The sequence below is a fragment of the Pempheris klunzingeri genome, chromosome 23 (genome assembly GCF_042242105.1).
Source record: "Pempheris klunzingeri isolate RE-2024b chromosome 23, fPemKlu1.hap1, whole genome shotgun sequence".
NCBI lineage: Eukaryota > Metazoa > Chordata > Actinopteri > Acropomatiformes > Pempheridae > Pempheris > Pempheris klunzingeri.
In genome coordinates, this window is record NC_092034.1 from 3,601,515 (window position 1) to 3,625,760 (window position 24,246).

The 24,246-nt window shown below is 42.2% G+C and overlaps 1 protein-coding gene across 1 annotated transcript in view; it reads right to left on the minus strand.

Annotated features, from left to right (window-relative positions):
* Positions 1–24,246, minus strand: part of nhsl2 (NHS-like 2) — a 109,147-nt gene that overhangs the window by 20,413 nt on the left and 64,488 nt on the right. The window contains exons 2-3 of the mRNA XM_070855192.1: positions 17,104–17,346; positions 355–497 (exon numbers count right to left, since the gene is read on the minus strand). Coding sequence (XP_070711293.1) covers positions 355–497; positions 17,104–17,346 — 386 coding nt within the window. The remainder of the gene's footprint in view (positions 1–354; positions 498–17,103; positions 17,347–24,246) is intronic.

A 24,246-nucleotide genomic window follows, 5' to 3' on the forward strand; every position in this document is an offset into this window, starting at 1 on the left:
AGAGAAGAGGGCAGGAGGAGTGGGACAGAGTGAGTTAGCGTGAGTTTAGCAGGAAGGCGAAGGCTGCTCACTTGTTGTTCAGGGATAAAAGCGGAAAAAGGTAAGTGAGGTGGACACAGTGTGTGTGTGTGTGTGTGTGTGTGTGTTTACCTGCAATAATCTAGTTCTGAGGGTGTACAAGTGTGTGTGTGTGCTTACTTGCAACAGAAGTGAGGCTTCAAATAATCGTATATGAAAGTTGAGCGTGCGTGTTTGTGTTTGTTTACCAAACAGATGACAGTTGGTGCAAGGGAGCCGTATGATCAAATATGTTTGTGCATGTGTGTGTGAGTGTGTGTGTGTGTGTGTGTTTACCAGGAAGATGAAGTCAGGTCTCTTGTTGTTGAGGGAGATGGGAGATCGGCTGAGCGAGGTGGACGTGTCGTCTGAGCTCTGCGAGGATGGATGCCGGAAAGTCTGACCGGTCAGCTTGGTGTCGTACAACTGCTCCTCAAAGTCTGCACACACACACACACACACACACACACACACACACATTCACAAAGCAGAAAAAAAAAGAGTGAGCCCATAAGTTAGCATCAAGAATAAAAGTGCGCTGACACACACACACACACACACACACACACACAACCCAGACTCACGCACCAGATATCCTATTTGCATGGCCGAGAGCAGAGATCTAATACGACTGCTGCTTTGCATCACCCTGCAGTTTCCCTCCTGTGACTCCTTCTGCAGACGAACCTTAAAGTTTGTTTTTAATCCTCTCATGGGTTGCGGGGCTCTTTTTCCTTATATTCGTTCCTTCTCTGCAACTCTCTCTCTATTTTTCTGTCTGTCTTGTCCCTCTTTCTCTCCTCATTTTGGACTTTTTCTCTCACACTTCCTCTCGATATCTGAGTGTTTCTCCCTCTATGGCAGCTTAGACGACTCTCCCTCAGGCTATTGTAAACAGATTCCTAACCCCTACCCCCCCTATTTCTCCAGACACACACACTCCCCCTCACAAGCCCTTAGCCAATCCTTTACCCCAAAACATACTCCCGACCCACTCCCCACTCATCCCTAAAGCCCTCTAATTCACACACACACACACACACACACACACACACACACACACTAACACACACACACACACTCCCAGCACCATCCCGCTGACAGCTTTAGTGGAACAGCAGCGTCATTGAGGTACAGGGGTTTAGGTTGAAGTTGCTTCGCGGGACAATATGGATTCTTTCCTGGTGGCGTTCGGTTGCCTAGCGACACAAGAGGGTGGGTGACAACAAAGCATGTCAGCGCCTCCCCACCCTCCGAAGGAGGAGGTGAAGTCTGTGCATCGACATGGGGGAAAGTTGTCATGCATAGCAGCACCAGAAAAAAAATGAAAATAAAAGATGCTACGTTTAGCATTTAAGCATCAATTAGTATATAAATAACACTAAAATCAATAATCATCAATGCTTTGTAGCACAAAACAGCAGTCTTCAAGTCTTCATCCCCAAAAAAAGTGACAAGTTCAAGATAACTAATTGCAGGAAACAAGATCATGAATTCAAAAGAACTGTATTTTTTTCTCCACTTTGACCTGAAACTATTTGGTCACGTCCATAAAAATAACGGGCAAGAATTGTGGCAACTGTTTAAGTAATCTTAAAGCAAAAATGCCAAGAAATTACAGTCCCACATGTGTTTTCTGAGTCGTCTGTGATAAAAAATCTAATATTTTTTAGTCTGGATTCTTGACAAGCAACTGAATGACCTCACATCGGACTTTGGGAATCTGTGGTGGACATTTTATGCTGTTACTCCAAATCATTATTAGAACAATTGAGAAATGAATCTATGCATTACTCAGTAATGAAAATAATCACCATTCGCAGCTCTGATACCAAAGGAAGGAAGATTACCTTAATAATCTTAAGACGCCTACAAGGCATAAATAAATAAATGCAAGAGAAAGTAGAATATAGATTGTAGTTTTTGTGTGAAATAGCCACTTTATTCTGATCATTGCTGGTCATTATGTCGATAATGAGACCTGCTGATTGAGCTTGCCTTTATTTTAGTGACTACAGCACTTCCTGCAGTATCCATATGGTAAAGTACTAGCATTTAGAGGGTGCCTGCATCTGTTTTTAAACTCTGTAAGCTGCGATGGCCTTTAGACTCCGCTGCACAGCTTTCACGCCTGCTAAACACACTCAGACACGCAGGTAGTTTACGGGGAGTTTGACAGGTGTCAGATTTAGACCACTGCAGGCGGCGTAGGAGTGTTTTGGAGTCATGAATACAGAGTCATGAATAGAAATTAATATACAGCAGCAGCACCACGCTATACAAAAAGATAATGATGTGTTTTTCTATGAGGGCAGGCAGTCCACCCACCCACAGATTGTGTGCTGCTTTTTTAATGGCATTTGGGATCATTGCTGTTGACGTCTTCCCTCTGCTAAGCTAAAAGGTGCCAGCAGCAGGAAAACGTCTATAGGAACTCACCCGTTCAAACTGTAATTATCGCTCTAAACTTCAGAGGACACACAAGGCAGCCTTTGCACACTAAAATGCTCACAACCTTCAGCATGGGTTAAGACTATGTACTGATGTGTGTTAGTGGCCATGCTGAGAATTGTGGAGGTGAGTTTGAAAGTGTAAACTCAAAGGGTGTAGATATCAACTTTACAGAGACAATGATCACACATTGTAGGCTGCTCCTCGTTTTGTGTCACACTGGAAACTATTTCCCACCACATGTTGACAGCTACGTTTTATTCTCTTCTACTTTATGTGGGAGATTCAAACAGCAAGTGAGATAAAATGAAGGCCTGGAGGACAGAAAAAGAAAGGAGCAGAGAGCGATGCAACAGAGAGGGAAGATTCAGACAAGGCACGAGCGGCTCGGACAGTCGAGGCGTTGCAGAAGCTCTGATCTTTTGGTGCAAATTCCCTTAAATTTAGGGAAAAATTGAGGAGGTTTTAGGGCTCATACATGCCAACAAGCCACTGGATCAGACTATGCAACCTGCCTGCTTTTAGCCTGAGGCTGGCGCTCCTCTCCAAACTCTGACCAACTTAATCTGGCTGCAGAAGAAATAACTTTCTCATTAATCCCAATGAGCATCATGTAAGCTCCTGCTAACTCACGAGCAGTTAGTGTAACACTGCTACAACATGACTCACGTTAGCTGTGCTGAAGCCCGCAGAGTATTGATTTGTAAAAGCTGTACCAGTTTATAATAGGTCACAGTTTATGAGGAGTTTGTAACTTACAACGACTAAAATGGCTTCATTAATGGTTAATTAATTGTTTGCTCGTGATTCATAGTCAGTTAAAACCCACTAACATGAGAACATGTAGGTTGTTTAGTGGTACAAACAGCAGCTGGACATAATCAATCCATCACCTATATATCAACATGCACAAATGCAGACTTGATGGATTGTTATAAGAACTGCAGATGTCCTACTAACTTTTGCTGCTGGTTTATGGAATAGTGAAACAACCATCTTTTATCAATGACTTTATTAACCTTTCTAACTGCAGAACCGATGATTTCTTAGACAGTGATCAACTCATGACCTTTTATTAAAGGAATAGTCTGACATTTTGAGATATATATACTCTTATTTGCTTTCTTGCCAGGATGAAGACGAGAGGATTAAATCAGCTCTCGTGTCTTTATACTGGACATGAAGCTGCAGCCAGATGCTAGTTAGCTTAGCTTTGTGAAAAGACTAAAAAAGGGGGGAAACGGCCATTTTGGCTCTGTCCGAGGGTAACTACATTGGTTTTTGTATAAATCAATGTCTACATTTTGTATTTAACGAATGAGATGTATAGTTTTTATTATTTGGTGAGCTTTAGAGATGCTTGTTGTTGGATTTTGCTTAACAAAGCTTGGCTAGTCAATTCCCCCCGTTTCCAGTCTTTATGCTAAACTCAGTTATCGGGCCGCTGGTTTTAGCCTTATGCTAACTGCACATACATGAGAGTGGTGTCAATCCTCTCATGTAAACTCACATTTATAGCATTTTTTAAACATTTTCTCACAACCAGGAAAACCAAAATGTGTTCTTATTAATGGCTTCTAAGTGATCCTTGCCAAAGCATTCCTCATATCTTATACAGGCCCTTTATAAAGATTGTAATGATGGACTTAAAATGATTGACACAAAACGTTCTGCATCTCTTTGAAGCACCATAACCTACCCGTAGGTTACATAATATCTCTGAAACACAATCATAAAATAATTTTATCACTGCTGGATTTAATTCAGAAAACGTTTGTTCCTCTTTCAATAATTAGAAGTGGAGGCAAGTTTTGCATCAAATGTCTCTCTTTGAAACCAAACTCTTCTGTTTACAATTAAAGTTTGGCCATAAATATTAATGATGACACGATAAACTGAGAACTTGTTTGTTCACTGCATTTGCCAATTCCTGAGGAAGCTATTAGAGGTTTCACTTTGTAAGCACTTGCTTTAAGAAAACACGTCCCTGGTTATTTGTATTCATAGAGGCATATTACACACCCGGTACTGGTGATAGAGAACTGTCTATTTTGCAGTGTTAAAAATAATTGATTATAAAGTGCCTGACGGCTGCATGTGAAAACAGCAGGATCAGCCGCTTAGTAAACAGTGAGCAGAAGCCAAAACTCGTCTCTTCCAGACTGCAGCGTCCCGAAGAAGTGAGGCGTCAGCAAGAGTCCGAAGACACAGGGGGTAAACAGAGTGATAAAGAAGAGGAAGAGGAGGAAGTGAAGGAAAAGCAGATGAAGATTACAATGATGTAGAAGAGGAAAAGGATGTACCTGTAGGGGGAGAGAAAAAAGACGAAGCAAAGGCGGGAGGAGGAGAGGAAGAGCAGAGAGCAGGGGAAGGGAAAATTAATCTGGGGAAACTTTTCAAGAAAAAGAAGAGCGGACTAATTAAAGAGATGCAGGAGATGATGAAAAAGGAAGAGTTTAGGATATGGGGAGAAGAATGGTATGAAAGGAGGTAAAGTAAGACAGACAGACCTATAACAAGGAGGGTCAGAGGAAAAAGACGCAGCGAATGACTCAGAACAGGCCGAGGAAGAAGTATGTGTCAAAAAAAGTAGAGCGAAACACAGAAAAGGCAGCGGAGGATGATGCAGGCGGAGAAGAAGCGGAGGAGACGTGCGGAACTACAAGTAGGAAAGGGACGAGGCAGCTGAAGAAGAAATATTAGAGAAAAAAGGGATCGACAAAGGGATCAGGAAAAAAGACGAAGTAGGTGTAGAAGAAGAAGAAGGTGGAAGAGGAGGAGGAGGAAGGGAATTCACACAGCATAACCAAATCTGTCAAACCCAGCAGCACAAACAGGAGTACAGGAGGTAGGAGATGCAGGCAGAGCTGGCCAACATGTTTGTGATTAATCAAGACAAGATAAAGAACCTTTTTATAACATCCCAACTTCATGCACTTAAACTAAACTGCTGCATTAATGGTTAATAAATGCCTTCCCAGTCAGTAATAAGCCAAGGAAAATGATTTGAGTGCCATTTGGCTGGCGAATATCCTCCTCCAGCAAAACCTAGTTTTGCAGGCCCTGCTAATTATTTAAAGGAGTAGTTCAACTTTTTTTTTTTCTTAGCTTATTCACTTTCTTGCCAAAGGATATGAGAGGACTAATACCACTCTCATGTCTGTGCGTTAAGTAACAGAGATGGAGCCAGGAGGCGATTATCTCAGAGTGGAAGCGGAGGGAAACTGCTAGCCTGCCTCTCTCCAAAATTCAAAATTACGCCTACAAGCAACCCTTAAGCTCACTAATTAACATGGAGTTTCTCGACTGTTAATCGGTACACAAACAGCTATGTGAAAACCTGAATATCTGGTCGTTCAGGGGGCTGCAAGCTGCAATCACGGCATATTTTACAGTTTATTTTCCAAAATGTCAAACTATTCTTTCACAGAGGTGCATAAAAAGACATACAAAGTGTGTTTGTTAATGGAGGATATACAGCGGCTAGAAGTTAACACCACCACAAAGCTGTTTTAATAGCATTCAACTGCCAGTGTGCTAGAAATATACACTTATTGAGCATCAATGAAGTGACTATGACTAATAAACCTCTAAAAATCATATCGAAGTTCAAGCAATGTACTTAAGCACAATTTTGAGGTGCTTGTACAATACTTGAGGTTTTCCATTTCATGCGACTTAATACTTCCACTCCACATTTAAGAGGCAACTTTTGCTCATTTAATTTGCCTACATTTAGTTTGACAGCTGAAGTACAGTTACTATTTACTATGCAGATTCAGCATCTACATAGAAAACATACAATCAGCAAAACAGGATGCACTGTTTATATTAAACTAACCAAATTTGTATAGGTAACATTGGCCAGCTATCATTTACACAGTAATGCATCAGTACTAGTAGTGATGAAATCATATTATCTCTAACATACGACTGCCAGAGGCTTATTGCTGACAATACATCCATAATTCTTACGTAACATTTTGAATGAAGGGCTTTTGCTTTCCATTTTTGCAACTTGGCAATCTGGATACTTCTTCAACTACAGCCAGTTTACTTACTCAGCCGTTTGCAGAATCACCCTGGTAGCAAATTAAACTACAAGTGGTCCTCCAGTTGAAAGTCTGAAAACACACACTGACCAGTAGAAGCAGCACCGAAGCCGAAAAAGAGGGAAGGTAAACAGTTTTAGATCCATGCGTCAGATAGCAGCCGAGCTCCACTGAGTGCAGCTCAGCTACATGACTGAGAGGTACTGTGGTGGGAAAATGAGGGAGGGGGAGGAGGGATGCTATTGGTGTGCGGGACGTAAAGGTATGCCGGTCACTCCCACTAATGCACACACACACACACACACACAGAAATAAAGCACAACCTACCCCACCCCCTTCCTCTGTGTAGACAAGCAGGCCAAGCACTCATGCATCACTAACCTGTATATTGTGTGTGTTTGTGTGTAGGTGTGCATGTGTATCACTCATTTAGGTGTTTGTGTACAAGTGCTGCGAGTGCACAAAATGCATACGTGCCTCTGTTGAACCCAAAAACGTTCACACATGGACACACATGCGAGTAAGCTAACTTCACTATCTGATCCAACAACACACGTCTACATGTATAAATCAGCATCCTTGTGTGTGTGTGTGTGTGTGTGTTTGTGTGTACAGTGCACCCATTCACAGATAAACCCAACCATCCTTGACAATATGCGCCCTGGTCGTGTCAAATTTGGGTCACCCTTTCTTCTCCCCACCAGGAAGACGAAGGGGGGGGGAGACTGAAATTAACAATACTCCTCTTTCACCCCAGACAGAGTGTTTGTCTGTGTACACTACGTGCACGCCGCCGTGGGTGCGTGTGTGTGTCTGAGTGCCCCCATATGCATGTCATGTCTTTGTCCTTGTGATTGAACATGCACAAGTGATCAATCCATTACAGGGAAACCAGGCTGGTGTTGTTGTTTGAATGTGTGTACCATGAAAGCAAATGATCGTGACCTAGAAGGACAGATTTGGCGGTTAGCGGCCTAGTTTATGTTGGTCATTAGAAACCGCAAGGAGGAGCCTGATCCAATTATGGAGCTCTCTTTGAAGGCACAAATTTTGGCTGTAACTCTTGTCAGCTATCCAGGGTCTATTTACAAATGACTACCTGATATTTTTTTTTAGAAACGTGGACAGAGTGAAGACAATTTCTAAGGGGGAGGTTGCCCAGATCTGCCCAGATCTGCCCAGTTTAGAGATTTTGGCAGTGGTAGCTGCACTGATTCTGGTCTTTAATCTATTCTTTTTTTACATTCAGCTCTCCAAGACTGAGGAAGTGTAGACGACTCTTAGTGACCACAAAACCTTACATCATTCCCTTTATTGGTTTAGAAGAGGCTGACGCAGTTTCCTGGTTAATTGCTTTCAGACTCATCCTGGTTTCGTGACTTTTGTTTTATTTTTACCAACAAAACAATTTAAATTCCCAGTAATTATTGCCCATGTCACAGCCTCCATCACCTGCTCGATTCTGGCTCCAGTTTGCAGGAACTAGTACTACACCTAAGTACTGAGTAGGTAGTATAGCTGAATATATCTTGATAAAAACAATAAGGCATTATGACAGTGTGTTGCAGTTACTTCTGCCTGTACAACTACTGTGAGGTCCACTCCCGACACTAGGTTTTTATTTCCTGCCCCTAAAACAATGCCACTGCTAACATCGATCCCACAGACATCAGCCATCGTATGGGATAATCCCAGGTGGTTAAAATCACTGACTCCAACACCAGCACAAATCCAGTGTGCCTGCTTGCCAGACTAATGCCAGAAGCATAACTGGTATACCTGAGTCGATCCCAATGCTGGCCCAGATACTGCTAGATTGAGCTAATTCGATTGAGGCAGTAATTATTTCATTGTCTGTTGTGATGATCTGCAGGCAAACAGTAAAACCACCCAATTCACATTACACAGTAATCTGCCAGGAATATTAAAGTAAATATAAACCATTTCAGCTATGCCTAAAATCCTTAACAATATAGCAACACATAGTATTCTTAATCTTAATTTTAATTTGGAGTTATTTTATGGGCTTAGTTTTTTAGGTTCTATGCATTATTTTACATCATTTCAATCCCTTGAGTTTTCCCAACCTCCAAACAGATTCAAAGTGGGGAGTTTATAGTCATAAGCCTGCTCCTCTTACCTTCAGGCTACCGTCACCTCAGCCCTGTGTTTGATCTGCACCGGGATCATCTGAGGTTTTGGCAGGTTGGTTTAAATGCAAATGTCCCTGGATCGTAGCATTTAAGTGTGTCTCACTTCAGCTTGTGTTTGAAAAACTTCTCTAAAAAGACGCCTAAGGAAAGAAACAAGACAGACGAGTTTGTCTTGCCTGATTCGCTGCGATGTCACTCCAGCGAAACAGAGCTGGACAACGAGAAAGAGAATGACAGTTTGGCCCAAACGGACTCATTTCCTGTAGAGGAAAAATGCAATATTTTGTAGTTCAAAAACAAACAGACCATCAGATTATAAAGGTCAGACAGTAATAAAAGTTCAAACTACCTACAAATCTCCTAAAAAGGGCTCCCTTCACTGTCACAGACTCTGCTCCAGGCTGGATTTCAGTACGGAGACACAGTCTAGTTTGAGCTCTCTGTTCATGAGCCAACTTTGTCCAAAAATGCTAAATGCCTGCTTAAATTAAATGCTGTGTTAACAAACCATTTGCATAAAACTAATGTCAGCCCTTATGCACAGCATTTGTCATGTAGAGGTGATTATTCTATTTAAATCAATGCGTGAAGAGGTCTGATTGCATATCAGGAGATCTTATCAACGGTGCACTTGTACAAGCAGCTTTAATCAAACCCATACCTCCCTTATGCTCAAATGGTGTGTAGATTAAACAAGAAGTGGTTTAACATCTCAAATAATGCCAATTATTCATTAGTGTATCATTTACTGGATTTGAATTCTCATTTTCAATGTAATCTATAGAAATGATCCTCTGCTAGTGAGAGTATTATGTGGGAGCTACGCTGTTTCTCCAGTATCAGCATCTTCCACTTGATCAATGCCACACCTGTACTAATGTCTATTGACCACAGCAAAACCTTATCAGCCTGCGTAGGTAACGACTCGCATTGACTCAGACCCTCCCTGACACAATTAAAGGGCCACTGTGACATTTTATCGTCATGTTAGCGCAGACGGGGAAACTTTATCGGACCGTTTGCCTCACAACCGACACAGTTAAATGACTACTGCGGCAGGTTTGGTTGGCTGTACACATCAGCTTGTATTGTCCACTGTGGAGAAAGGTAGCAGCACTGAGGACAGAGCTGCGGCATGAGATAAGATCTGGGAAGATAAAACAAAGCTTACTGATCCACAGAAAGAGAAAATCGGTAATAATGGGAGCAAATAAAATTATAAAGGGAATGATAGAGACTATTCATGCTAATGCGTGTGTTGCAGTCTAATTCTGGCCTTGAGTTTTAAAAGAGGGGAAAACAGAGCAGACAGCTAAAGCTCATCTAGCTCTAAGATCTAATGATGCACTTGACCTTGAAAAATATATTCCAGTCTAAAGTGTAACACAACTTAGCGTTTAAGTCGGCACGACAACATCAACAGGCATAAAGACTGATATTAAGACAGTCTTGTCCTCAACCTAATCTCAAGGTGCACTAAAGTAGGCAGGGCCAGTTAGAATCACTGCTGGTTAAAGTTGGTAAAGTTTAGGCACAAACAAGACTTGATCTGGTTTAAAGAATGAACAGAGTTTGTGTTTAAACTACTACGTTGTTAGGGGACCTTCATCATCATAATCATCTCATGGTTGAGGTTAGGTTGTGGTAATGGTTTAAAAAGTAGAAATACGATGATATATTCTGACGTTTTGTTGACTGATCCGTCGACCTTATCTTGCTCCGCTCTATAATAACGTCGTCTCACTTCCTTCTTTGCTCCCATCATAACATCTACAGCTGCTAGAGGGTTTTATCACTTCACTGTTAACATTGCAACATTGAATGTAAGCACTTTATTGCGTTTCCTACTTTGTGTGAACAGTTTGGAGGGCTGTGGGTCTCTCCTGCCTCAATGGAGCCCTGACCTCAACCCCATGTAACGGCTTTAGGATGAACTGGGCCAGGCCTTATCGCCCGACACCAGTGTCCAATTTCACTAATGCTCTCGTGGCTCAATGGGAGCAAAATTTTAAAAAGCCTTGAGAGAAGTGTGAAGGCTGTTATAGCTGCAGATTAATGCCCATTGTCCAAAAAATGAGACCCCATACCACCTACTTCTGGCCACGTCGTGTATCTAAAAATCACAGGATCACCTACAACAAGCTTCTCCCTTTCATACATGGCTCTCTGCACTGGATAACACAGTGTTATCTTGTGCCCTCTGGTGACAGTGTGACCACCAGCGGTTTGAGAGCAGGAGGCCGACACTGAGAGTGTGCAAAACCCCCCTTCACTGCTCTGAAGTGGATCTCAGCTAGCTCTCATCCTCAGTTATTAACTGCGTTTCTCAGGTTAGGAAATCTGATTGGCCCGATTAGTGTATTCCTGCATAACGCTCCTGGATATGTCATATTAAAAAACCTGCATAAGAAATGTGGGTAGATGTTCTGTTTCTGTTTCTGTTCTGTTTTTCTGGCAATTAAAATCTTGTTAACCTTTGTGAGTAAAAAGCAGATAAGAGTCATTAAACATGACATTTAGCAACATTTAGCAGCTTAGAACTGATGAATATGTAATTCGAGGGGTGTCAGTCAGAGCACACTAAAATAACAATAATAATTAGAATAAATTGAATTAATAATGTGTTTTCTAATCAGATGGTGGATGAGATAGTTTAAGCTATGATCAAAATCTCCAAACTGAGATTGTAGTGAACATGCAAACAATCTGGATATTGAAACTCAAATGATCTGAACAGTGTCCCCAGTTTCTCACTGCTGTGTGGACACACAAAGTCGCCCGGCGCAGCTCTGAATTAGTCTTTGACTCCTTTTACACAACACTTCAGAGGAAGAACTACAGTGGCAGCGATCAAAAAAGCCTCCCATTCTTCATCTTCCCACAAACTCTCCTCTGATCTTACAAATGACTGCTTGCCCAACTATTCTCTCCACCTTCTGATCAGTGAACAGGGGAGCAAAACAAAATGTAACTGCTTAATCATTAACCCTCCGGCCCGGAGAAAGCGGGGAAACTAGCGGCAAATCAGCTGCTGGTTAACCATCGTAGCCCTGGTGGGTTCAATGTGTATATTTTAAACACATGATGTTCAAATACGCCTGAGAGGGATCAAAGGTCTAATATATTAGTTTAATAAAGTTTTCAAACACATGAAAATACTAAATTAAGAAAACTTTTGAGCATAAATAGATTACCTGAAGTTATGTAAATGTCCAGCACACATAAATATAATATAGGTAGAAAATGATGATTCATCTTTTTATGTCAATGGAGGATGTCTTGTGATCCCACATGGATAGGCAGGATGTATGCATTATTAATATACTCAATGAAAACATTATTATTAGGTAGCGTGTCATTCATTTTTAAATGTATGTGGCACCTGTATCACCTGAAACTATTACGACACCCACATTTAATAAATAACTTCCCAAATACAGTCCCATTACAAACTATTCCTCCCTGTCTGCCATCTTTTGCCATCACCATCAACAGACCTTCAGTGGCCTCATCCTGTTTGTGCAGTCCAACACTTTCCCCTCCAAATTCTGCTGTAGAGAAATCTGACATTAAATCTGAAACTTTGTTTAATTGTCATTTTCACCATCTGTTTAATGTTAAAAAAAAAAAAAAGAACAAAACATTCACAGACGGTACTTAAACAGCAGAATTACACAGCACATTAGGACTGCAGCATCAAATCAAACTACAGGGCTGAAGTCACACACGTCTTGTTTTATCCTCTGTATAATCGCAAGACTTCTGTGAAATTATCCTGCAAATATGTCTGACTTTGTACAAACACATTATGTACACTAAAGAGGATGTCAGTGAAATATGTCGAGTGCTGAGGAGGCGGTGAAGTTTGATGGACTTTCATAAAAATTACAGAGCAAGCATGTGTAAACAGAGAGTCTAGCCAAACTTACAAATACAGAGTCCGCCGTTAATGCGAAGGAATAATATGTGAAATATGCTGTTGATTAATGGTGTGAAAGAAAATACACAAATGTGGCTGCAGTAAATCCTGCCACAAAATACTATAAATCTGTCCACAAAGCAGGGAAAACCTTTTAGAAACATGCAGGGTACTGGGCAGCGTCAGTCAGCAGCAGAGAGGAATAAGTGACATGCAAATCTTTCTATTTTATCTATTCTATCTAATATATCTGCCTACAGTAGAGCACGACACTGAGCTTTGAATATATATAAAATATTACTTGCAAGGAGTACGATATGAATATGTTTACATGGCAAACCAAAAACAGATCTCATTCTTGTAAAACTGAATGGAAACATTGAGCTGTGAGACTGTTGAAAAGTAAAACTGTGCAGATATTTTCCATGTTTTGGGACAAAACCTTTTAAATTCAGTGCACAGGAAGAGAAGGTTAGTAATATCCATCCTTTACTCTAACCTGCTTAGTGACAGTGAAATACATTTTGAAAAAGAACATTGGATCTTAATCCAAACCCGTTTACTTTATGTACTTTATATTAAGTTCCATAGACAAGTGAAGTGTAACTTTCTATCTATCTATCTGATACTAAATATAATGAAGTGTATTTTATTTGGGCTGTAATATGTTTGCCCAGTTACATATTTTATTGTGGTACTTGCTAACTTGCTAACTGGCTAACGGTGCGCTGCCTTCTGACCCTCAAGTCACACTGGTGTCTAACAACAGAAACAGAACAACGTGAATGTGGTGATAGAAGCAGCGGAAATATTATCTTCTAACAGAGTTTAATAATCAATTTATCCTGCAAATACGAGGCCATGTGGGTCCAAATCTAACTGTGAGTCTTGAGGCCCCTTTCAACTAGTTTGCAACATGCAAGCTGCGACTTGCAGCATTAGATAATTTCCTTCCTCTCAGTTCGACTGGTCAAACCTTACCCAACCGGCATGCTTGATCTTGCAGGAGCCCAGTAGGACAACATGCAACTGCCACAATTTCTGTAAAATGCACGTCCGAATTGTTCATGAATTACTTTAGTGAAACAGGTCCAGAGTTCCTTAAGCAGACAGATACAAATTCAGAGCGTCTAATATTCATTAGAAACAAAATGAAGGGTGACACCCACTGTAAATAGACCGTCCTCTAAATTCCTAAATAATAGAGTTAATCTTAAGGATCGTTAGCAACGGCGTGAATTATGACTCGTTTGCTGGGAGCAAAGGTGGAAATAGCGTTATTATATATTATATATATTATTTTAGAGGAACATAACTGCTTAATATCAGGGCATCTAAATCCAAACTAGTTAGTGAGTTTTATCCACGGCAGGAACAGACTAACAGAGTAAAATGTTATCTCGTTAGCTCCCCATCAAGTTAGCCTTCTAGCATGTAGCCAGCTATCATCTACGTGACTTTCTGATTGAAAATAAACTGTATGCACACATCAAAATCACCATTTTACACATGGTGCAAAAACTGGTAGTTGAAGTAATTGGCGTCGTTTTTAAAGGCAATGAGGGGAAAAAAACATATTTTGTCATTTAGTTTGAAGAGTGTAAGTGGTCAAAATTAAAATGAGACTAATTATAACTGCAGACTTGCACATTAAATCAAATTTGTTCATTTAAGTAAATTTGCAAAGAGAGACGGAAAACAGTCCATCATATGAAAACCCTGCATGCTAATCATTCTGTGATGAAAGGGAGCACTAGCTGGACTTTAGTGTTACCCACTTAGCAGCAACAGTGATATAAATCTCACACAAATTTTGCTGCCACGGAGGGAGGGGGGGGCCGAATCTCAGCAGAAAACGCAGCGGATCCGTCTAACACCGGAGGACGACAGCCAGCTTCATAAATATGGAGGGCATAGTGTTGAAGAGCGGGAAAGAATATGAATATTTTACCAAGCTGAGGCCAGAGGGAGACTGATGGTGAGGATGGCCAGAGAGAGAATACAGCTGGTTGCTTCAGTGTTATATAACACACACCCAAGCAGATGGACACACACAACACAAACGGACACTGGGATAGAAAACACACACACAGGCATACTGCTCATGACAGTGGGAAGCACACACACGCACGCAGGCAGCGACGAACACATCAACACAAAGTGACACAAATGAACACGGACGACAGAAAAGATGAATGGCCACACACACACACACACACACACACACACACACACATGTTCTGTCTCTCACACACACTCGTTGCTGTTGTCCATCCATGACCGCATTCATCCATCTTCTTTTTATCGTACACAAGATGCCAGCTCGTCTGAAACAATAACTGGCTTAATACACACATAAACATGCACAGGCAGCACGGAGATGTAGCAGTGGAAGAAGAAGGGAAAAGAGGTGAAGAAAGATGTAGGAGGTGACTTACTGCGCCGTATAAGCTTTACCTACACACTGTGTCTACACGGAGAGGGAGAGGAGGGGAAGAATCTGTGGGATCAACAAGTGAACTCAACAAAGTGATTAGCATTAAAGGGTAAATACGGTTATATAATATATTTCTCTAATTGTCAATAAATCCCACGAAAAACGATGAATTGATCCCACAAGCGCTGATTTTGTAGACAAACACTGATTCTGTGCCATAAACCACCATTTTTGTTGTTTTAAGACTATAAAAGATTCTTTTTTCTAAGGCCAGAATATTATTGACCACATGTAAGGCTACCATGCACACTTTAAAAATACCAGTAAATGCAGGGAGCCATTAAGTAGAGTACCGCCATCGACTTAAATAATTAGTTTCAGGACGGACAGTGCAGAAACTGAGAGTCTGCTCACTAATTAATCAGCTCCCACTAATTAAGTTTATGACAAGACATCGGCCCGATATCTTCAGACAGCTAGTTAGTCTCATCCACCCAACATGGCAGGAACAGGCTGAAAAAGTAGAATCTGCACATCATCTGCGTGACTTTCTGACTGGAAATAAACTTTCTGCACTCATATTAACAACTTGATAAATCAACATTTTACACATTGTGCAAAAACTGAAAATCACGTCTATTCCTGATACTGTCTGTACTCACTACAGCATTAATTGTGTATTCGTCCGCAGCTGAAAATAAACCCCAAGAAATTCACTCTTTAACCCTTATTTGAGTAACGTTTGTTGAAGACTGCAATGCCAAAGCTGTTTTAGGAAACTATACATGTGTGACCTAAAGATTTCAGTATCAGTGGGAGTCAATGGGCTTGGGAGGCTAACTCTTTGTTAGTTTTGGTTGTTTCAAGAAAAGCAGAGCCAGTCTTCATCATTTAACTTTAAGAGACGCAGAATTTCCAGGATCAATATATTGTGAACACATGATCCATTAAATACAATGTTTTCAGACGTTCATTTATTCCCTCAGGTGTTTGTTCAAAGTTACCATTCAGCGCCCCCTTGTTCATTCAGCTAAAAACCCACTGTGATCATTTTAATGGAGGAGCCGGGTAGCATGAGTCACAGACAGAGAGAGAGAGAGAGAGAGAGAGAGAGAGAGAGAGAGAGAGAGAGAGGGAGAGAGAGAGGGAGAGGGAGAGAGAGAGGGAGAGGGAGAGAGGGAGAGAGAGAGAGAGAGAGAGAGGGAGGCAATCAGCAGACAGGAACAGCAGAGAAACAGTATTACCTGAAAACAAATGGAAACCCTGGTTCCCTTGAGTGCTAATTTGCACACACACACACACACACACACACACACACACACACACACACACACACAGGTTGAACACTACAAGCTAGAGATTAATACTGAAATGAGAATGACAGCATTCCACCTTAAAAAACAAAAACAAGGCAGGGTTACAAACGTTGACTACGACTGACAAAAATGTAAACAGATGCCTTTGAATGCCTCCTTCCACACACACACACACACACACACACACACACACACACAATCACATACATCAACAGTGTTCATCTAATCCAATCCACATGCACCAAATACTACCTTAAATGACCATGCTGCAAGGTGAATCCAACACACACCATCACCAGTGTCCCCATGAGCTATCATGCACACACACATGCGCACCCTTCATCACAGTATAAACACAGATAGCAAGGGAAATTGAACACACACACCCTCTCACACAGCATATCTGCATGCTAACACACACACACACACACACACACACACACACACACACACACTCATCTTTAAGGCGGCCGACACACACCCAAATCAATGCAGTCCAATGCCACACACGCATGTAAACACTTTCCCACCCGCCTCTGCTTCTGCCTCCACGCCTCTCCCACCCACTCAAAACACAACGAGCACACTCTCGCCCACACACACACACACACACACACACACACACACACACACACACACGCACACACACACACACACACACACACACTCCTTCCCATCCATCCGATCCTCCTCTCTCCTCCTCTCCATCCATCCTTACCTTGCAGCAGGCTCTGGAGGTTGAGCTGCGCCTGCTGGTGCAGCTCCTCGACACACTCCGGCCTGCTCCACGAGCCGAACACGTTCACGCTCTGTTGCCATGGAGACCTGAAGTGGGCCGCGCCGCCGCTGCTGCCGCTGCCTCCTCCTCCACCGCCGCTGCTGCTGCTGTGGTTGCCGTCGCCGTGGCTGCTGTTGCTGCTGCCGCCTCGCCTGCCGCTCTCCGCCTCTAGACCGCTGGTGGCTGGAGGCACAGGGAGGGAAGAGGGGAGGGAGGGAGAAATGTTGAGGGGAAGTGATGGATGGAGGGAGAGAGGAAGGAGGGGAGGGAGGAAGTGGAATAAGGAAGGGAAATATGATTATTGAGAGCGAGGTGGGAAGGTAAAAAGAGAAGAGGCAAGAAAAGGGGGGGGGGTGACAGGACAGAGAGATAGATGGAGGTGGATGGGGAGAGAGGAGATGAAAGGAAAAGATGGAAGAGAAAGATGAATGGAAAAAAGAGAGGATTAGAGGAGGGGGAAAAAGCATGGAAAGGGAGACAGAGAAAAATCACACGTAAATAAAATTGTATGAATTTGCATAACTAATACCCAGAGACGCAGATTACATAAGGCAGTGTGTTGTCAGGGAGAACAAGGACCAAGGAAGGAAGGAGGGAGGGATAAAGGGTGAAAAAAAGAAACAGGGATTAGAGAGAAAACGAGGGAGGGATGGACGGGAGGAGAGGTAGAGAGCAGATTTGGAGGGAAAATAGAGAGAGGGTGCGCTTAATTAGGAGGGAGGAAGATAGAGGGACAGTCATGGGAGGGGTTAGGGAGGGAGGGATTAGGGCAGGGAGGTATGAGAGCAAAAAGAGACAAATTGTGATTGTGGCATTAGGGAGAGAAAGAAGAACAAGAGCGTGAGGAGGAGGAAAAGGAGGATGACAATTCTAGGGAGGAGAACGGAGGAATGAAGAGGGGGTTTGTGTGATTTGAGTAAAGAAAAAAAACGAAGGAGAAAGAGGCTGAAAAAAAAAAAGTGAAGGAAACGTCTGCCCCGTCACTATCAAACCTCCAACACAAACAGACAATCAAAACAAATCATCCCGAGTGTTCGCAAATGGCCATTCAACGCCGACATGAATGAGGCGCTGCTTTGAATCAATGATGAAATAATTTGACACATCCAGCAGCTGATAAAACATGACTAACAAACACAGGAAATCCCAAATGTGACAGCAGTCGCTGTCCAACTGTGCTGTCGGGCTTATAAAGGATATGCACAAAGTTTCTGAGAGACGACAGACACTCAAATCAGTCTCACCAATAGTTCTGACGGCTGCACAACGTTTCATATTATTCCTACAATATCTTTACAACCAATATTAATTCTTGGTCTGAGACGAGATGCAAACTCATTAGGTATTAAGTGTAACCTCTTAGCTGTTCGCCACACTTCATAGATGACACGCCACCTCCTGTATTCATTCACAATGGTGCAAAACAACATAATGTCAAGGAAGACTCAAAGGGAACAGAAAATCAATGACTGTGTTTACTTGCACGCTCGTATCCCCGGTTATCTGTTAGAAATATCATGACCTAGTTTCAGAAACCTGGAAAAGCTCTAATCTCAGTTTTGAGAAACACTGATATGCTCGCTTTAGTCCTCCGATGGTAACAAATGGTAGATGGGAACATTTATATAGCACTTATATGGTTTTTGGCGCTCATTCACTCACTCAAGTGCACGCTCGTATATCAATAGCAGCGAGACGCCAACCGGCCACAGCAACATCTGGTTCAGTGTTTCATCAGTAGATCCACTTCCCCTCAGCCCGCGGTGTCACGTTTTCAACTTGGAGAGCAAAGTGGGCAGGGGGGTGGATTTAAATGCAACGGAAACCTGCCCTTGTACACTGTCAGCCCGAACTAGCCAATAAGGATGCACCAGATGCATTGTGGGTGATACACTCGCTCCATCAGCCCAACGAGGGTCAATGTCATCAAGTGGCAAGTGGACGTAGCCACGGCGACGTGGTCTGTGGACCTCTGTTTTGAAGTTTGGACTTACAGGCGTCGCCATCTTGTTTTTTTTTAAACCCAAAGTGACGTTCATTCCACAAAGACCACCTCTGACTGCTTAGTGACAAGGTAGTCATGTCAGTAGTGTCATGGTTTTCACCACACTGATACAAAGAGACGTTCTGACTTTAGAAAGCCGGAAAATGAATCATTTTCAACTGCTGAAAAGTCGGTACACAAACGAGTCCCTGAAATGTTGAGGAAGGACTGATGTGCTTGTAAATGTACACAATAACAGCTTCCATGGGAGACTGTCTTAAGAATAAACCTGACTAAATTATCTAGGTAGACCTACATTCACCGCAGGGTTTCATTAAAAATAACCTCTGCAGTCGCTCTGTAGTGGTCCACAACTGCACTTAACTTACATATCTTAGATAATGACATCTAACAACTTCCTGGTCTTCTGCTCTCAGGCTTCAATTTACTTCATTTTTGAATAGTGTAAATTCCTGCTGCAGAAAATACACAATTTGTCCTTGAGCAGGACACCGAAGCACCAACTGCTGAATAAAATGCTTTGGCTGCGTTCTTCAGCTAAACGCCAAGAAACTCTAACCAGAAATGCCAACTCCAACATGTGTGTGGGAAGGATCTCCGAGGGGACTGCGCAGAAACTATTTCTTGATTTGAGGCACTGCTAAAGAAAAAGGTTAAAATTTAAAGAAGTCTCTCTCAGTTCCCGGCAGACAGACGGTTATTCTGCAGCGAATCCACTGGCGCTATCACGTCTTGTTTGCTCTGAAGAAGCCATCTCCTCTCAAAAAAAAAAAAAAAAAACACACACACACCCCGCCGTACTGTATGGAATCACAATTTCACCCTCCCAGCTACCGGCTTCATCTTCCTAAGCTGCTTTCACACAATCGGCTCCCACCAGAGAGAGCTACTGTTTATGATACAGAAGTGCATGTCAGTTAGCATCAGCCGCAGAGAAGAGAACAAAAGCAATCATGCATGATTTATAACCTACTGCTGAATAGACATTCTCACCAAGGTGCCTATGCTATTTTACTTTTTTTTCCATTTGGAGCCTTAAATACATTCATTTTGACTAAATCTACTGTGCTTTCTTCTGCATTGTTTCCTGCTGAGGCTAATCTGTGTTTACTGGATGTATGCATTGTATTGTAGGTCTTGCTGCAAACTAAATATCCCATTAGGGAACTTGAGTTTGAAGCTGAGGCTCACCCGGCAGATTATACTTTTTCAGTTATTCCCATTTTCCAGTCTGCAGTATTTCAAGCAAGGAAACAAAACTTTTGCACAAACCCATCTTCTGCACTGGATAATGGTGGGACTACTTCTTCACATGCTGTATGCAAATTAACTGCTAGCATACGGTTATCTCCATTTTAAAATAAGCAGACACTAACAGATACTAACAAAACATATTTTGGCACAGAATTAGGGGAAATCGTGGTACTTTGAGACCTACAGTTAACTTTTAAGACAGTGTGTGTTATTGAATCACTGGCTTTGGGTAAATATATTTTTCCTTTTGCTTTGGTTCTACATACATTCCCTATTTTTGTCAGTAAAACGAGATAAAACCATGGCTGGAGGCTGCAAAGGCCTCTTGTCATGCAGTAAGTCAGTGAACTTCAAGTTGTGTCCAAGGGAGGACTACAGACATGTACTTATGGCATGATCTGTGTTCATGTGCACCATTTTCAATGTATTCAAAAATGCTGACAGGCTGCAGCATCAGTTACTTCCTCCTGACCTTCTGTCAGAAGCTGCTTCACGCTTCAGCATTTCAAGTAACTCTAGGCGACTGTGTGATGAATAAAATGAAAATGAATAAATACCATGCAGAGGTTCGATTCAGCGCAAATGCTTGCATGGTGGAAGGACATGAATTGGTCAAACACCCAAAAAGACAGAGCTGCCTCATGCTTTTCAATGGTTAAAGTAAGTTTTCTAACCAACCAACAGTAGATGGGGTCAAATTAGAAACCCTCTAACCAGTGGGAGATATTGTGTCCCTACAATGTTGTGAGAGATGTGATGAGGGGTTGAGTGCTCACTGGGAACATCTTTTCAAAACACCAGCTTCCTTTTCTCATTGTTTAAAATAAATAAAAAAAAAAGGATGCACTCTTAAGAACGCTCAGAGCAGAGTTAGTACCTAAACAGGGAACTGAAAAAAGATTTCCAGCCTTGGTAAAAGCAAAGCACTTGAGGTTTTCTACAGATATGTAAAAATAGCGTTCAGGTTTACAGTAGAGTAAATGTTCCAATATAGGCAAAATGTCAAGGCAATTTGAAAGGTTAGGTAGACACGGTTCCTTTTACAACTGCTTTATGGTGCTTGTTTCTTTCTCAGGCGGATATTCAGGAGTGCTCTAATGCCAAAGTCATTTGCCACGGATGCCTGAGGGTGCTCTTTAGTTGGATTTTGGATGCTGACACAAAAGGTCATTCATGCAAACAGTGTGAACAGCTACAGTATTGAAAGGTGATTTTTTTTTAATAGTACAGCAGGTCTGAAACCAACCCTGTCTCCTCTAGATTCTGTTCATATATTACTTCATTGTTTTCCTAATTATGTTTTGCTAACAACCATTATTGCTAACTGGATTATGTTCACACTACAGCAGGACTGTCGCACCAGAGGTAAAGTTGAAGTAAAGTTAAGGCAACAAAAGCACTTCGGTTCTGACAGTTGCATTCAGTATGAATGATTTTCCAACCAGGTAAGTTAATCAATAACGTTTCCCCTTTAATTTGATAGAAAATGTAACATATACTACAGCATTGGAGGGTGTAGCTGTTGTGCATTACAGCTGCTACATCAAATATAGTCTTTGAAGATGTGGGACTTTAAAAAGTTAAATATAAGATCTGGTGTGGGTGAGACTGTGCGTCTGTGTATCTGTGAGAGTTAGATAATACCAGCTTAAGTCACACGAGCCTCAGGAGCTCCTGAAAATGTGGCACAAATTACTGTAAATACACGATTTAAGGAGACAGGAAGGGAGGACGTCTTAGTTACCGTCATACCTTTGAGACATCGCTGCATTTCTCACTGTTCTCACTGCACATCAGCACAGCAAGGAGTCGCCGTCTATCTAACGAGGTTTCTCACAGACTCAAAGCCTCGCCGGATTCAAGCTTCAAGTATAAAACACAACTCTTCCTCCTGCTGTAGTGCGACGGTAGATCATACAGCGGCATTGGAACGAACGGGAAGCGCCACAGCTACTACTGGATGTCAGTGGGACCACTGTGCTGACAGGACTGGGGAGCAGTTCCACGTCTCTGCCTCAACAGTACGTTTTTCTTCATCGGCCGTGACAGCTGAGACATGAGAGGAAGACAGCCTGTCACTTCACAGGAGAGAAATTCAAAGTACGGTGGCCATGATGTGCCAATCAGGGAGCAGATTCTCCAAACATATGCTGCTTTTAAGAGGCGATGATGCTAGAAAACAGGACAATAGGTAAAAACTCTCACACCTCAACTGATGTGTGGGTTTCTATCAGAAAAGAGAGAGGCTTTCACGACAATAAGGCAGCCTGGGAAATATTCCTACATGTTTTGTGAGCAATTCAAAAAGGTCTGGCTTTGCTTCGAGACATACTGTAGGCTAATGAAGACAACTGCTTACATCAGCTACGGGAAAACAATCCTGCCCATCACAACCAGCTGTATCTTTACTTATGTAATCGTGCTTGTACCTCGTCAGTCGGAGCAATATTTACAGGCTGAACAGTTAATTAAAGGGAGCGAAATGCACTTTTGAATGTCTTTTCAGCATAAATGTGTGTCTTGTGTTCGCCCAGAGACTCTTAAACTATAACTCTCTTCTTACCCTCAACCATCTCTCAGTAAATGTGTAGCTCTGTGTAGATTTGAACCCTCTTGTGACGTTACACACCGTGGCCTCCTCCAGTAATTTTACAGTGTTTTAGTTGGGACTGCTCTTCTAACGAGGGCGGTTAATGGCACAGCTGCCAGAGTGGATCGATACCAGCCGGCCGTGACCCGGCTTCAGACATGGAGACTTTAAGTTTTGCCATGTTTTGCTGTTTCTTCAGCACGTTAGCCAGTTGAACTTAGTGTTAAGCATGTTGTGCGGCTAATGCGGCTCCCCCTCGGCTCCCCTTCGGCTCCCCTTCGGCCAAAGCAGAGGTCGGCGGACGGTGCCTGCTCAGGCTTGAGGGACATGACCAGTCAGAGCAGACTGGGCTTTTTGGGAGGGGGTGCTTAAAGAGACAGGCGCTAAAACAGAGGGTTCAGAGGAGTTGTATGAGAAAAAAGAAGGTGTTTTTTTTGAAGATTACAGACCAAACACGTGCATATGTCTCCTTTAGCTTAGCAGACAACTCTGAATAGGCAGACAATAGCTTCTATTATTTTATTATAGGAGGTTAAATCACCTACCCTTCATTTCATCTGCAGGTTTCCATACTTTCATGGTGATAATACCCTCTGGGATGGAGGAAAACAATAGGTTTGGAGGTTTGGTTGAAATATAAAGTGTTTACTTTGCCTCCTAAATGAGTTTTTCCATCTCAATAAAAATGTAAAAACCAGCAATTACTTGGCCTAATAGACAGACTGCTGGAACTTAACCTTTTGTGTTGATGGATAAAGCCGAGGTTATTGTCGGGATCTTTAAAACAGGTAAGTAATAGTGTTTTAGGTGTGTTTTCACTGGAGGAATTTTCTTGCCTAAAAATAGTCTCAGCTGATGGCGGAGACTGTTTTGACGGATACAAGAGACACAAACGACTTTGGGGACACTGGCTTCCTTTGAGGTTAACAATTAATTCTTGATTAAAAGTTGAGCAGCCACACACACACACACACAGAGGCACAGATTCATACAGAGCACATTCAGTCCTTCTCCCGCCTTATATAACCACGGTGACATGAAAAGGAAGGAAGATGGAGGGATTGGGTGGAGGAGAGACACAAGCCTTTGGGCATCACTGGGCAGATTTAGGAAGAAAAAGCTCAAATCTCCACAGTCCTATTGAGTACAGGGAAGAGATGGCTCTGCAGAGAAATTCATTGCAGTGACAGGATGGTTTCGTGTTCAGAGAAAAAACATGAACGTGAATGTCAAG